Source organism: Lygodium microphyllum, chromosome 3, assembly GCF_053477565.2.
Source record: "Lygodium microphyllum isolate KBCC chromosome 3, Lygodium_microphyllum_v1.1.10, whole genome shotgun sequence".
NCBI lineage: Eukaryota > Viridiplantae > Streptophyta > Polypodiopsida > Schizaeales > Lygodiaceae > Lygodium > Lygodium microphyllum.
Genome location: NC_141137.1, coordinates 127,331,756 through 127,345,944, shown reverse-complemented (window position 1 = coordinate 127,345,944; position 14,189 = coordinate 127,331,756). Strand labels below are relative to the sequence as shown.

The 14,189-nt window shown below is 40.0% G+C and overlaps 1 protein-coding gene across 6 annotated transcripts in view; it reads right to left on the bottom strand.

Annotated features, from left to right (window-relative positions):
* Positions 1–342: 342 nt before the first annotated feature.
* LOC148038874 (RNA-binding protein BRN2-like) overlaps positions 343–14,189 on the bottom strand; it is a 29,975-nt gene continuing 16,128 nt past the window's right edge. Inside the window, exons 1-11 of one of the 6 annotated variants that reach the window (XM_087674767.1) lie at positions 10,080–10,099; positions 6,609–6,691; positions 6,479–6,530; positions 4,823–4,945; positions 3,727–3,806; positions 3,221–3,406; positions 2,197–2,530; positions 1,971–2,114; positions 1,086–1,883; positions 728–811; positions 343–631 (exon numbers count right to left, since the gene is read on the bottom strand). In XM_087674767.1, coding sequence (XP_087530893.1) covers positions 1,756–1,883; positions 1,971–2,114; positions 2,197–2,530; positions 3,221–3,406; positions 3,727–3,806; positions 4,823–4,945; positions 6,479–6,530; positions 6,609–6,638 — 1,077 coding nt within the window. In that variant the 5' untranslated portion in view covers positions 6,639–6,691; positions 10,080–10,099 and the 3' untranslated portion in view covers positions 343–631; positions 728–811; positions 1,086–1,755. Of the gene's footprint in view, positions 635–727; positions 812–1,085; positions 1,884–1,970; positions 2,115–2,196; positions 2,531–3,220; positions 3,407–3,726; positions 3,807–4,822; positions 4,946–6,478; positions 6,531–6,608; positions 6,692–10,079; positions 10,100–14,189 lie in introns of those variants that run through there. The other 5 variants (XM_087674766.1, XM_087674762.1, XM_087674761.1 and 2 more) reach the window with 5 other exon arrangements.

The following is a 14,189-nucleotide window of genomic DNA, read 5'->3' as shown; positions in this document are numbered from 1 at the left end:
AGTGTCTGTGAGACATAGCCCTGCACTATATCAGAGCACCATCTTTTGATACAGATCCAAAGCATCAACCAACTGAATGGCCATTGTCCATGATGTTTGCATCTACTTACCAGGCCAAGTGTTTACTGTAATCCTGGCACCCTGCAAAATTTGTTTCGCCATTTATCATTTTCTCAAGTATCAGCAATACCCTAACATTCTTTTCAAGTCCTCCTCACAGGGCCACTTGGACATGGTTGGGTGGCAATAAGCTAAACAAAGACAGCAAACTGCTCAGTCCATGTATTGCACCCACACCCCCTTCAATAGACACTTCTCAGGCTAAACATTCTATATGACTAGTTGGCAAAACTCAATTTGTACCAGAGCTTCCACCCATTGCTCAAAAGCTCACTTTCAAAAAGTCACGGACATGAAAATGCAAGCAGGTATAATTACACATAACCAACAAAAAAAAAGTACAACTCTCCAAATCAGAAAACAAAACTCTCGAAAGGCCTTCCTCTAATATAATCCCTGTCTGTGGCCTGTATATTGAATTCTGCTAGATACTGGTTAGCCATATGACCATGGCAACGATTCGCACAGAACCATGCTCTAGCTTCACACACCACACCAAGTTGCTGCAATCCTGCTAGCAAAGACAACAATTTCTGTCAAAGCTGGTAAATAGGCGTAAAACCAACAGTTAATAATCACAACTTTGGGATACATATTGTGAATTTACTTCTTCAAGAGTTGAGAGTTTGAAGTCTCCAGCCAAAATTGAGCTTTAGCCCTCTTGCACTATATCCATAAATTTGCTCAATGACTGCAGCAACAAATTTCCAAGTAAGGGCATATGAGATTCTCAAAGTAACTCCCTTTTAAAGAAGTATACAGCTGCAGCATCATTAAGGCCCATGCAATAAGGATACAAATGTCATCCTATCTACAACACTTAAATGGTATCACAACAAGCTCTACAGAAACACAAACCTAGACGAGAACTTCCAATCATAAGTTGTCAGCATGTGACACAATGCAGCCAGGCCAACTTACAACAGAAACAAAACAAAAGACACTCCACAAAATGCTCACAATACCTGGCAATCATCGACGGCCACGAAACATAGCTCGGCACAGACTTTAACAGATGAGTTATGATATGTCACATGTGGCTGTACAATTATCCTTGTTGGGCAGATTCTCTGCCTATTCAGACCCTCAACAGACTGCACGCACTTCTGCCCCCACTTCACGAGAACAACACGAATAATATCCAGGAAACAAGACAGTACACCCACGGTAACACGTTGCTGGATAGCCCACAATAACTTGGACAAACTTCAGAAACCACAGCCACATTAAGCTTGATACAAATCCACATAAACACAGCATTCCTCAACAAGGCTTAATGATAACAAACAAACAACAAAAACTGGAATTTTATAGGACAAATACTTAAAACTGACAAATCGGTACATGACAGGGAAATTTCCGGATGCAAGGTAGCTAAGCAATTAAAAGAACTGGTGATTGCCGCATACATAATTATATGGAAATGCGCCAGCATTTGACATCATCATGTTACCAGTAAAGCACCTAATTGTACATCAAAAGGAGCTACTGCCCCACACCTTCATGGAAGTTGGCATCCACTAATCTGCGATGTCCCTTCTGGAAAACAGGTCATCTAAACTTCCACCAAAGAGGCAGACGGTATCCGATAACAAATTTGGGCATATTCAACCGCAAGATCATCTTTAAAATTCCTCAATACGGTCTGCTTTGCCGACTGTCCTTTTTCAGTTGCACTTTCAACCTCTTCCCACCAAGCTGAGTACCGTTCATTGCATTTATAGCAATTTGAGAAGCTTCGGGAGAATCATAACTCACGAAACCTAAGCAAACACATCATTTTTGACACTCATAAGAATACGCTTCACACCATGTGAGAAGTTAACATCAAGAATCAAATATAAACTTACCAAAACACTTGCTCAAACCAGTATTTTTGTCCACAAAAACCTTGGCACTTATTACATTTCCAAATGGCTGAAATGCAGAGCTCAAATCATGATCCCCAAAATTTGAAGGAAGATGGTAGATAAAAAGATTGGCACCCGGAGGACCTATAAGGCATTAGTTAAAACAGCAGCTTTAAAAAACAAAAGTCAAAGGATGTGTAAGTGTTCCTTGCTTGAGTAAGGTTACCTTCGACCTGTGGTGTTACTGCACTCTTTACTAGAGGAGCCATGCTCGGATTGGACATTGCATTTGTTTGGTATGGTGTAACAGCTCCTTGTGGCAAAAGATTAGGCTGATATACTCCTGCATACTGAGGAGTAGGAATAGTAGGATAGCTGTATCCAGTAGACTGGGGTGTTCCATAGCTTGTAGCTAAAAGAGAACTGCCCCCAGTTGTTAAATCATAGCCAGCTGCTGGTACAGAAACTGTAGGATTTGCAGCACCAACCATCGCTCCAGCTACAACGGACTGACCTGCCAGAGGTGTTGAATACTGAGGCAAACTATAAGGATTTTGAGCCTGAAATAGTCCAAAACAATGCATCAGAAGGGACAGTTATGAGACAAGAAAGAAGCTTGCTTCATACATAACTCGTTCAGTTCCAGACACCTTCAACACTCTACACAGCAAGAATCAACAGCCTCAAAGGTGGCATAAGCTGATGTTCAGAGCTTGAAAAAAAGTCACCGTAAGACAACTACAAAGTTCTGGAAAACTTAACACTAAACATGAATTCAGCACTCATTCAATCAGGTCAGAGTGAGCCAGCCTCAAAGATAGGACATACAGTCATAATGTTTTGCAATTAAATTTCTATTTGAGAAATTTTGAATGAGCCAAGGAAATCAAACTGTAGAATAAAACTGTGCTGCAAAGCAGTATGCTCAAGAGTATTTCAACACAGCCATAAAAGAACAATGGGAGCTTTTAAACACAATTAAGCATATGTTTGCACCCAGTTGCCCTGGGTTGCATTGCCCTACACAAATCCATTTTCTGCCTGAAAATTTCGGTGCAAGCTGACCCTCTTATGAACTAAATCTCACTACCACTTAAACCTAAAGTATTGGATGCAGCAAACACAGCCTGTAACAGTATTATATACTGTAGTGAAGACATTAATAATCTTACTTAACATTCAGGAAATTCGGCATACACAAGCACATTGAATAAGCTCAGTTAATGGCTACAGATACTAGAAGCTGGTACCTGATATCCATATCCATTAACATGACTGCTGACTCCATATGCCAAAGGGAGATTTCCATATGCTGCAGGCTGTTGCTGTTGTGCCTGGAATGATCCAGGGCCACTAGTTTGTGTCTTCTGTTGCCTGCGTGCTTGCCTTTCCTTTTCTGTATCTGCCCATTTCACCACCAAAGCAGTTGCCGAGCCCTACACATTACAAAAACAAGCTTACATGAAATGCCAAAACAGAAATTCACCTCCTAAGAGTAGAAGTGTCTTTGACTTAAATAAATGCACACATAGACTGCACATCTAAATTAAAACAGCCTGCACTTGCACAGCTTAAAAAACCAACTCTCCAACCCTCTCCCAACAAAGATACAAATAAATGAGACTTTCTTCGAGGGATTTCTATATTTCTCGAAAGGAATGTCAAATTTCACAGTTCAAAATGTAGCACCGAGAAGACACAGTTCATGTAGATCCACATGCTTGGAAGAACATACTGAGCATCTGATACAGCTCACCTCCATTTTGTAAGTTCCATTTAAGGCTTTGATAGCTGCTGCTGCTTGATCCTTTGTTTCATATTTGAGAAAGGCACATCCTGTAAACCAAAGATAATCCGACTAGACTATAAATACAGATACTATTTTTCGAAGAACTTTTGGCAGATGTTCACTGTTACCACTACATTCAGAACAATGAGAAGATGATTCCAGATATCAAACTAGCGCTAATGGAGCATTTACAATCTTTGTTCTCCTGCTCCTGCTTAACATAAGCATAGTTGGCTTCAACATTTACACTCAAAGAGATCAACCGGAGTTTAAAAACACGCAACTCAAGATCACCAAATTCTACATTTAAGGATATGCAAGTTTGGACATACACTCAAGTATTGATAAGTGCACAGCATCACTAAATGGGAGGGTGGGATGAGATGAAAGATGTTTATGGTCAACATGAACATTTGGAACTTGAAGGGTTCAAATCTTGGCTACAGTAGATGGCACTGAACATGGTGCATGTGAGGTGAACCTGATTAGTTTGGAAGCTTATTGTCAACCACCAAAGGCATGGTTTGCTGCTGAATGGAGATCAGCTCTTGGTAGGCAACTTGAAGTGGAGACTAACAGCAGCCAGATGATTAAACAAACAATTATGAATTGCCTCCATGTGTGAATGGATCTGTGATTCGAGAAGGAATTCAATTTTTAGTGGCTTCAATCAAGTGATCTCCCAAGATGGCCAGCTATAGAAAAGTGTGGTTGAAAAGACCACCATGTGGATTATATGCAAGTATCTGCTCAGGCTCCAAACTTATTATTTGAAGCAAGGCACTGTGGCCTCAACAAATAGACCACTGGTAGTGACAAATTTGCAAGAACAATAGTTAAATGAAGTTCAATCTTTGGTGACTTTGATGAAGTTATTCCCCAGATGGCAGGCACACAGTTAACTCAACCGCAAAAAAGTGTGCTCCAAAGTGATTCTTTGAAGCAAGGCACTGATCTTAACAAATAGACTAATGGTAGTGACAAATTTGCAAAATACAGTTATATTTAAGTCCTTTGTTGAGAAACTTTATATGATTCCTAGAATGTAGAGAGAAAGGCAGACCTTTGCTTGCTTGTGAGCCTTTAATGATAGTCAGCTCTTTGATAACCCCAAACGGTGAGAAAACAGCTGCGAGTTCAGCTTCTGAGACCAGCTTTGGTAGCATCCCAATAAAAAGTTTATGTTCTGCAATTAGGACACTTGATTCATCAATATGACAAGATGCAAGCATCAAACTTGATGTTGATCATAATGCAGACATGCAAAAGTTTTTGCAGTAGCAAGCCGCCAATGTATAAGCTCAAACTACAAGCTAGTAGCATAGAGCAATTATTTTGCTTCTGAATTAGTCCAACTTCTAGCTTTACATAGGTTGAAATAGAATTCTAGTGACTTGTAATAACTAAAGAAACATAGTACACATATCAGTGAGTCAGAGATGTACAACATGAGCAATGATTAAATATTAAAAATGTCTCAAGTTTAAAAATGGTTGGGCTCACAAGTGGAGCCATATACTAAATGGAAGTAACCTGGGGGGTTACCTGCCTGCATCCTCCACCTGTAAAGAAACAGTATGGCAAACAAAAACACACAAGTGTATGCCAACACAGAGAACACAATCTGATCAACGTGGAATGCTAATCAATGTAGAAGCAATGATAATACAACCGATGGGATCTCAAACCTCCATGTCTCTAGGATTGGGGCAAAGGTGAATGAGTGTGTCATATCGTTGGCTACTCAAAGATCCAAAATGGTCAGCAAGCAGTCTCTCTAACAATCAGCTCCTGAAAACACAGGCCAGTATGGTATCACATTTCCAGATCAGGCTGAGGCAAAGGGCGGCATTTGGGCAGCCTGCTGACTGCAAAAACACATTGTCCAGCAATCAGAACCACATCATGGCTTAGAAACACAAACCCAGCTGATTGGCAACAGCTCCTGAAGGTGAATAGAGGGCTGGCAGCAGAAAATGCAACCAGATCTCATGTGGGTAGGGAGTCAGAACCTCCAGGCAGGCAGGGAGCAGCTGAAACAGGTGAATGTGAACTGTAAAATTGACCAACAGCTCTGGAAAGTATCCAAACAGGCATGTGACAGCTCTAATCAGGTTGCCCAGCAACAGCAAGTCCAAGATCAGCAAGGGGTAGCACTCTGATGTCTCCACGAACTGAGGTATCCATTGGAAGGCACGTAGACAGCAGTGGAAATGAGAAGGGCAGGTGGGCACCAGCTGAATAATGATGAGGGATAGGATGCACAAACACAAAACCCCTATTTATAGAGAATCATGGTGGCTTGAAGTGAAATGTCTAGATCATCATGGTGGTAGTGCATGCAAGTTGGTATCTCAATTTCACCTAACTATGGTAATAAGTGTGTAATCTTTCCTTGTATTTGTTGTTTGTGCATCTTCCGACTTCTAATAGACAACTCAAGACTTAGCATTCAAGCTCTCCCAATCAACCTTTTGTTGCCTTGAACGGGTTACTTAACTACTAATCATGATGAGCATCTCCTCCCAAGGATATGTAAGTTTGCAACCAACAAAAAAAGCATTCCTCTTCCGGGCTTACCACAATGCATCCTAAGAGCACTATTTGTATCGAAAAGAGCTTGTTCCTATGTCGAGCCTTTATCCAAATTAAATTGTATCAGCAACGTCAACAAACAATGTCAGGTTCAAGAAAAGATATAAGAATGATGATGACCTACCAAGTCTCTCTAGTTCACCTTCAGCATACTTCACTTGCATAGGTGTCGAGAGCTGCAAATGAAAAACGTCAGCAAACCAGAATACCTTTATGAATATTTTCAGCACAAAATAACATAAATGACAACATACTGGAGGCAGTTTGCGCTTGTTGTGAAACATTGCTATAGCATTGTCAGCCTCCTGCTTCGTTTGGTAAATCAAAAAGCAGCACCCTGAAAGATGGCCAGGTGTTAGTAAAGCCCTTCCTAGAAAGAGTATAACAGGCAACTAAGAAATGAAAATGCTCTTAACAAATAAGAGCAAATTACAGCTGAGAAACTCTCCTTACAAAGGAGCACATAAAACATTAGTCTCAGCTAGATACGTAAGCACTTATCACCTTCGAAAAACAACTATAAATCATACACCAGAAAGAGAAAATCCTTGATTCATCCAGTTGAATGCTTTTCTTATGCTATAATGCGAGTTTGTTTTCACCCAAGTATAAGAGACTGAGTAACTCACAATTGAGGATGCATGACGCTGACATTGAAGCATCAACCTCAACCAAGATGAGAAACTATATTTATTCATACCATAAACAGAACTTTTCAATAGGGCTGAGTAATTAATTTATAGTAACAAGGTCCTTGACAAGACCCCCAAACACTTCTGTTTTAGATTTTAAAAGTAGTTGTGCAGACTTCAGAATATATTTCATAAATCAAATCTATGGAAAAACAAAGATAAAAGCGATCAAATAATAGCATTGGATTAATGATAAGGAGGATGAAAACACCAAATCTTGCATAATTTTTGAGGATTAAGTCTGAAGGTTCATAATTACATACAAGACCTTGACTGAAGAAGCTAAGACAGACCCTACTTGTGGATATGTCTCACACCAATTCCCATCCATGGTATTCCACTGTAGACAAAATTGAAGATTTGCATGGAACTGAGTCTCAACTTAAAGACTCAGAACAGAAAAGGGTGATAAGGAGGGTCCTAAGAAGAAAAACTCAAAAACCAAAGAAGAGTCAACAAAGAAAAATGAAATTCATCTTATCTGTTGAATACTAAAAAAGAACAGAATCTACAAGTGGATATGTCTCAGACTTATTCCCATCTATGATATTCCACTGGAGACTAAATTAAAGATTTGCACAAAATCAACTCTCAATCCTCAAAACAGAAAATGAAGGTTAACGAGAGTCCTAAGAAGAAAATGAGAAGGGATACAGCTAGGAAACTCTCTAGAAGAATCAATAAAGAAAAATGAAATTTCAGCTTGAATGCTGAATATTTCAGAGAAGGAAAATGTTTCTATGGTAGAAAGTTGAAACCGTCATATGCAACAGTTCATAAGCTTGACCCACCCTCTTCCTTGTTAAGGTCCATTTACAAAGCATGTTGGTCAAGTATAAAACAAGGGTAAATTAAACTGAATGAAGCTCTTTGCTGACAGAAGGTTGAGCCCGAAGCAACAAGTGTGCAATTATCGAAACATAGGGCACATGAAAATATTCAATAAGACAGAAACTTACAAAACTATCACTAAGCAAGCTGAAGCAAGAAACATCAACTTCTAACAAAACAAGGCTACAACAGCCCTGTTGGAGGAGAAATTTTGCCTTGATTTGTGAGACACGTAGAGCAATGAAACTGAGACAATGAAGATGTTGTATACAATGAGTTGAACAAAGGAAGATGATCAAATCAACTCAAGGAATAAAATCCACATACCAAACATGAGAGCATGCATAATCCACACAAGCTGTGGGCACCCAGCCGAGTGCTCTCAAACCTCCTCTCTTTGACATACACCATGCCAAGATGAGACATATGGAGGAGATGAAGCCTATACATAGGCTGCAATGGAGTAATGTGTAAGCAAATCAGCCAACTGAAAAAAAGACAGGTCGACCAAACTAAAAATGGTACCCCATGTAGTGAGAAGTGTGTGTGAAGTTATGCTAGGTTTAGCATGGAGAATACATAGGATGTACAAAAATGACTCAAGAACAATAACTTTAACTAGGTTGACATATGCAGCTCAATAAAGGAGTTTGAAGTTCTACATGCAGTTCTTGCATGTTTGTTATGTAGCAGTTTCACTGATGGTGTTTAGACATGCATCGTGTTTCGAAACGATGTACATTTGTAGATAAGTTTCTACGTTGTTTAAATACATGGAGAATGTCGAAAGGAGAATATGTATGCATACGTAGTTTGAGTCGTGATTTTGAACGTTCACATTTCTTTTGGTTGTAGGCACCATGGCCAAGTGGGAATAAGAATGGAAACATTGCATTTTCCAAGGTGATATCCAAGCAAGGTGAGGTTATTGTAGGCAAGCCGTCCGCCCTAAACATCATTGTTCTTTCATCGAGACGGTTATTATTTTGTAATATGATGCATGCGAACTCATGTTGGTCGGCTCTTTGGAATGCTTGTCATCGACTTGGCTCGACTACATTTTCAAGTAAACCGTAACATCTTTCATTCTCGTGATCTGCTTGGAACATTGGGTCGAATGGAAAGCTTTCACGATTGAGCTCTATAATCCTTTCAATAGATTGCCTGCTAAAGATGCAAAGACCTGTCCTTGGATGTGGATGTTCTACTATAGCCATGTACTTATGGATCAATGGATTATATAGCATGTTGAAAGCAAACACATCCGCAATATCGGATGTAGTCAAGTCACTTCTAGCAGATGGCTGCAAAAGCGATCCATCATTCCAAGAGACTAGAGGGTTATCAAGAATAGATCAACAGTCCAAGGTTCTCGTTGTTGGCATGCAAGGATGAGAATAGTGCTTGACAAAGCGTTGTAACTTGTATTTCTTCTATAGATAGATCGTTCTTTTACAAGTTGATAGCATGAAGTTACATTGTGACTATACCACACGATGCGTACATTGTTAGTCTTCCAATGATGCTTTCACATTCTATCGCCCAAGATGATTCGAATTTTTCTATGTCGTACCAAGTTGTGACAAACAGTTTTAGTGATGTTTTTCTAGAAGCCATAGTTTTTCTTTTTCTAGAAGTCTTGAAGGATACCTTGTGACTTTGTTTCTTTGTAGCATCCATTGATGCTGATGAGAACAATATGTTTTTATATAAAACTACAGTATACTTGTTCACAAAAAAACATGCTATACTTCGTAATTTCTTTTTTTTTTAAGATAGTTTATTTTTTCAAAGTGCAAGGATGATGATTATTTTCTTCTTAATAGTAATTCTAATAAAATCAATAAACAACAACAATACTTCAAAAACTAAGAAAAAACTAAATGAAATGAAAAAACATGCTATATAGTAAATAATTATGGGAGAAGGTGTCATTCCCTCGTCCATTCAAAATATCATGTTTATTGAAATTTTACGTTTTTGTTTTTTTCAATATGTTCAAAAGTTCATTACACTTTCATTTCACCATATGTTCAAAAGATCGTTTTCTTTCATTTTTGTTTCACTACTACTAGTATTTACTAATCCTAAAAAGAACGCATGACAAAGATTTGAATCTAACCTTGATAAACTAAAAAGACGAAGGACAAAATTATTTAAACTAATCCTAAAAAGAACGAATGACAAAGATTTGAATCTAACCTTTTTGCTTGCAAACGCGATGACCAAGGAACTAATGTACGTGTCTCCACACACTTGTGTATGACCTTCCTCTCTCCTCAGATAAGAGACGAATTTCGTAATGAAGAGAATGGCCCGTACCACTTAACTCTCCCCCCTTCATATCAACTTAAGGCTTCCCAACGTTCAAAGCTTTCCTTTAATCTTTTTAAAGCTTTTGTAGTTTACAAACTTGAAAAGCCTAAAAGCTTTCAAACATTTAAGCTTTTCTTAAAAAGCTTTTCTTCAATTTTTGGTGTGCGCTTATGTTTTCCTTCTTTAACCCAAAAAATAACAAAAATATAATTACAAAACGTCACATAGCTGCACCTGTAAAAAAAACACGAAAAGACAAAAACACAAATAAAGAAGAAAGATAACTCTAGAGTAAATGAATGAATGCTGTAAATGAAAGAAAGAGTGTAAAAGATGCTCCAGACAACGTAGCAACTGATCACTCTCATGAAAGCAAAGTGAGGAAGCAGTTGAAGAGTTACATCTACTGGAGACAAATCCCAACGGCTTTAAACATCAGTCGATGATGATGAGGCTAGAAGGATACCAAGCTAGAAACCAAAACGCAGTAGTCTTGAAGGGTAGAAATAGTAAATGCAACAATGTCCCACCTGAAAAGAGTATAGCATGTCACATGCAACAACAAAGAGCTGGGCAACAATTAAGGCAGGTGAACCTGATGTAGAGGTGGTCTGCACTACTGTAAACACAGGCAAACACAGCAGTCTAGGGCTCCAAAATGCATCACCAACTGGTAGCAACCAACAGCTGTAGACAGGTCGTCAACTAATGTGCTAGGCATGGTAGCAATCAATGAAGAGATGGATGACTGCTCGATGACGAGAGTTGATGGATGAAATTTGCAAAATGCTAATGGAGGCAAGTGGCTAGGCAACCTCCTAATTATAGATGTGGACCCTCCCACTGTTTGCATATTTGCATGTGAGACACAAATTTTGGTCTTTTTGAGATTTGGGATTACTTTACTATGCTAATTAAGGTTTCATGAGTAACTTGCCCTTTTAGCTTAACACTCCTCTTAGGCCCAGAACTAAAACCAAAAAGGTACTGAAAGCATAGCTTATCCCATGTTTAACCCCGAGACATCCCACCCCAAAGCAGCCAAGGTATTAGTCAATGGGTGTACATCGATTGCCCAAGAACCTAAAAAGACTACAAAGGCAATGGTTATCTTATCTCAAGAGTCCAAAGGGCCACCCTAGAGAAGCCAAGGCATCGGACAAAGCGTGCTTATAACTTACAAAGACGATGTTAACACAATTTGAACTTTTTTTTTGAATATGGAGTGATTGTGCCCATGGTAGGGGAGGGAAGGAATAAAGGGAACGGTCAAATCCAGTATCACAAAACAAAACTCTCCCAACCACCCATCCAAGTTGTCAGTGACAAAGTAAACTGGTAAAGAGGTATGAAGGTATAGTAGTGACAAAACCATCAATAGAGATAGCTCAAGTTCTGCTCAAGGTGCTCTACACAATGAGACACATAGAGAAATGATCCATGATGAGCAAGCACATGTAGCAAGATGCCACTTAGATAGTGTCCCTCATGGGAGAAATTATTCACTTGCCCAAACAACTATTTACAAAGATCAAGATAATCATGCAAAGAGCGTAAGTACACAGGGAAGGGAGGCTAATGTCAAGATCAAATGTCAAAACCTATAGGTACCAAGTGAAGGGTAGGAATCCCCTCTCAAAAAATGGATGTCAATGCTGAAGGAGGAGAAACCGGATGTTAGTCTTCATGTGGTGCCAAGAACCATGCAGAAGGATGAAGATGAAGTACCCCAATTGGAGAAGGGAGAAGTAATCGCCTTGGGAGCATCAAGAAAGGTCACAAAGATCCATCTCCACAAGGAAAGCCTCCATGCTAGTAGAAGAGTAGTCTCCAATAAAGATGGAACCACACAAGAACAATGAGCTTTCCATGTCTCCAATCCACAAAGGACCAATGCACACCTACATGTTAGTCCTAGACTAAACTACAAAAGATATTAGAGCCTATGCACGAAAGTTTTATAGTGGGATACTCTAGTGCAAAATAATACAAAAGTAAAGCTTACATGCATGGCGAATAGAGTAAAGAAGGTGTGTGAATGTTGGAAAAGACAAAGGAAAAAGAGTCCCACTCGTAGCCTAAGGACAAATTAGCCTATGGGCCAAACTCATTATCTTAAGAACTAAGGTAACTAGAAAAAGCTAGTCTAGCCTAGAGTACTCTAAGGGCGCTAGCCTAATTGTGTGGCCACCACCATGCATATCCATCAACAAGTCTACCATTGGGACTCATGGTGAGGTAGAGGAGTGATGCTAGGTGGGGGTATCGCAATAGACCCCAAAAGGGTGGCTAGAAGTGTCTCTAGTGAAAAATCTAATGAGTGGGTTTAGCAAACCATTCACCCAGGCCTTCAAGAGCCCAATAAGGCTAGGGTAAAAGAGGTTGTCCATATGCCACATATCCAACCAAGCAACTTGAGGTAATTGTGTACTAGAAGGAGCTAGAGTAGGTGGTGCAACAATTGCAAGTGTAACCCCAGGCCCCACTTAACTGTCTAATGGGAGCATCACCCATGGATGCAATCACAACCTGTTGTGATTTCTTAGCTAAAAGACCTTGGACCTCAACACAAGTCAATAGCATGGCCAAGCACTAGTAGTGTATGCAAAACCTACTCTTGTTAGAAATTTGCTACTAAGGAGGTTTAGTTTATTTTGTTTCGTTGGTTTCATCAAAGGAAGGAGTCTTGCCTTTGGATTTCCCCTTTCAAGAATTGGTTACTGGAACCTCTTGAATATGAAAATAGAAAAGAGACCTTTACGTGGACTTGATCATGCAAACTTGCATAACACAAACCTAACATTCAAATTCATAAAAGGTAGACAAACGTGTTAGCAAAATGGTATGCTGCATAAAATGGGAGTATTTAAAAGGTAGCTTGTTTATGAAAAATGTTGTCAGAAGTGGAGCAGCGGTGGAAGCATAAACATGTGCTGAAATAAACTGCTGAAACAGAAGACAAAAAGAGAAAAGAAAAGAACATGATACAGATGAGAACTCAGATGTATGCACGGGAAATGGAATCCATATATCTGAACACGAGACAGTCGCATACAACAGTGAGTCACTGGCTGCGTGGGCACTGGCACTAGCACTGGCTTTGGCTCCTCTCTCCACAGAGTCTGCAGATGGTGAAGATGATGATACTGACTAAGGAGAAGCCACTGAGTATAAATAGGCTGAAAAAGTGGGGAGCAATAATGCTGGTCGGATAGCATTAATGCTGGCCGACTGGTGCATAAAATGCTCCACTGGCATAAAATGCCACACCAAAAAATACCTAAAATACCTAATAAAAATGCCCAACCCAGATCAAGCTCAGACTCACACATGAGCTGACAAATACTCTGCTAACACCCTCTCTCAGATCATGAGTGATCTGATACAATACAATAGTACAATGAAAAGGAATCAGAAACTATACAAGATAGAACCACCAAGTAGAACCATGGATACCCAAGCAGTGGGTGATCAAGCCACCACCAAGGTGTCTCGGAGAGAACCTGATGTCGATGTCGATCATACCAAACACCTGAAAATAGAGAAGTTCATAGCATGTCTCTGTGTCCATCATCAATGTCTCGCAGGAGCATACAAGACCATGCTGTCAAAAATGCCCCTGAACATAGGTGACCATGGATTCCCGCCTTTGGCCAAACCGCCAAAGTGTCCCCTCATGTGAGCTCCAGACGAAAGCCTCCTGCTATCTGTCAGATAACCAGCTCATCATGAATCTGGATGTCAATCCCAGCTCTAGGATTTGATTCCGCCAGACTGAAGTCGATGCGTCAAGGACATCCCTCTCTGGAACCTGTGCACCTGTATAAAAGTATAGATGAGGCGCGGCTGCCCCATCTGAACACCCGCGCACACTCCCTCTCTGGCACAAGAGAGTCGTGAGGGATGACCTCATCACCACCACTAGAAAGCAGCCGAGGAAGGGGCCACCAAGCCCTTCCCACGATCCAAAGAAGAGGATCCCTTCCACGCCTTGGA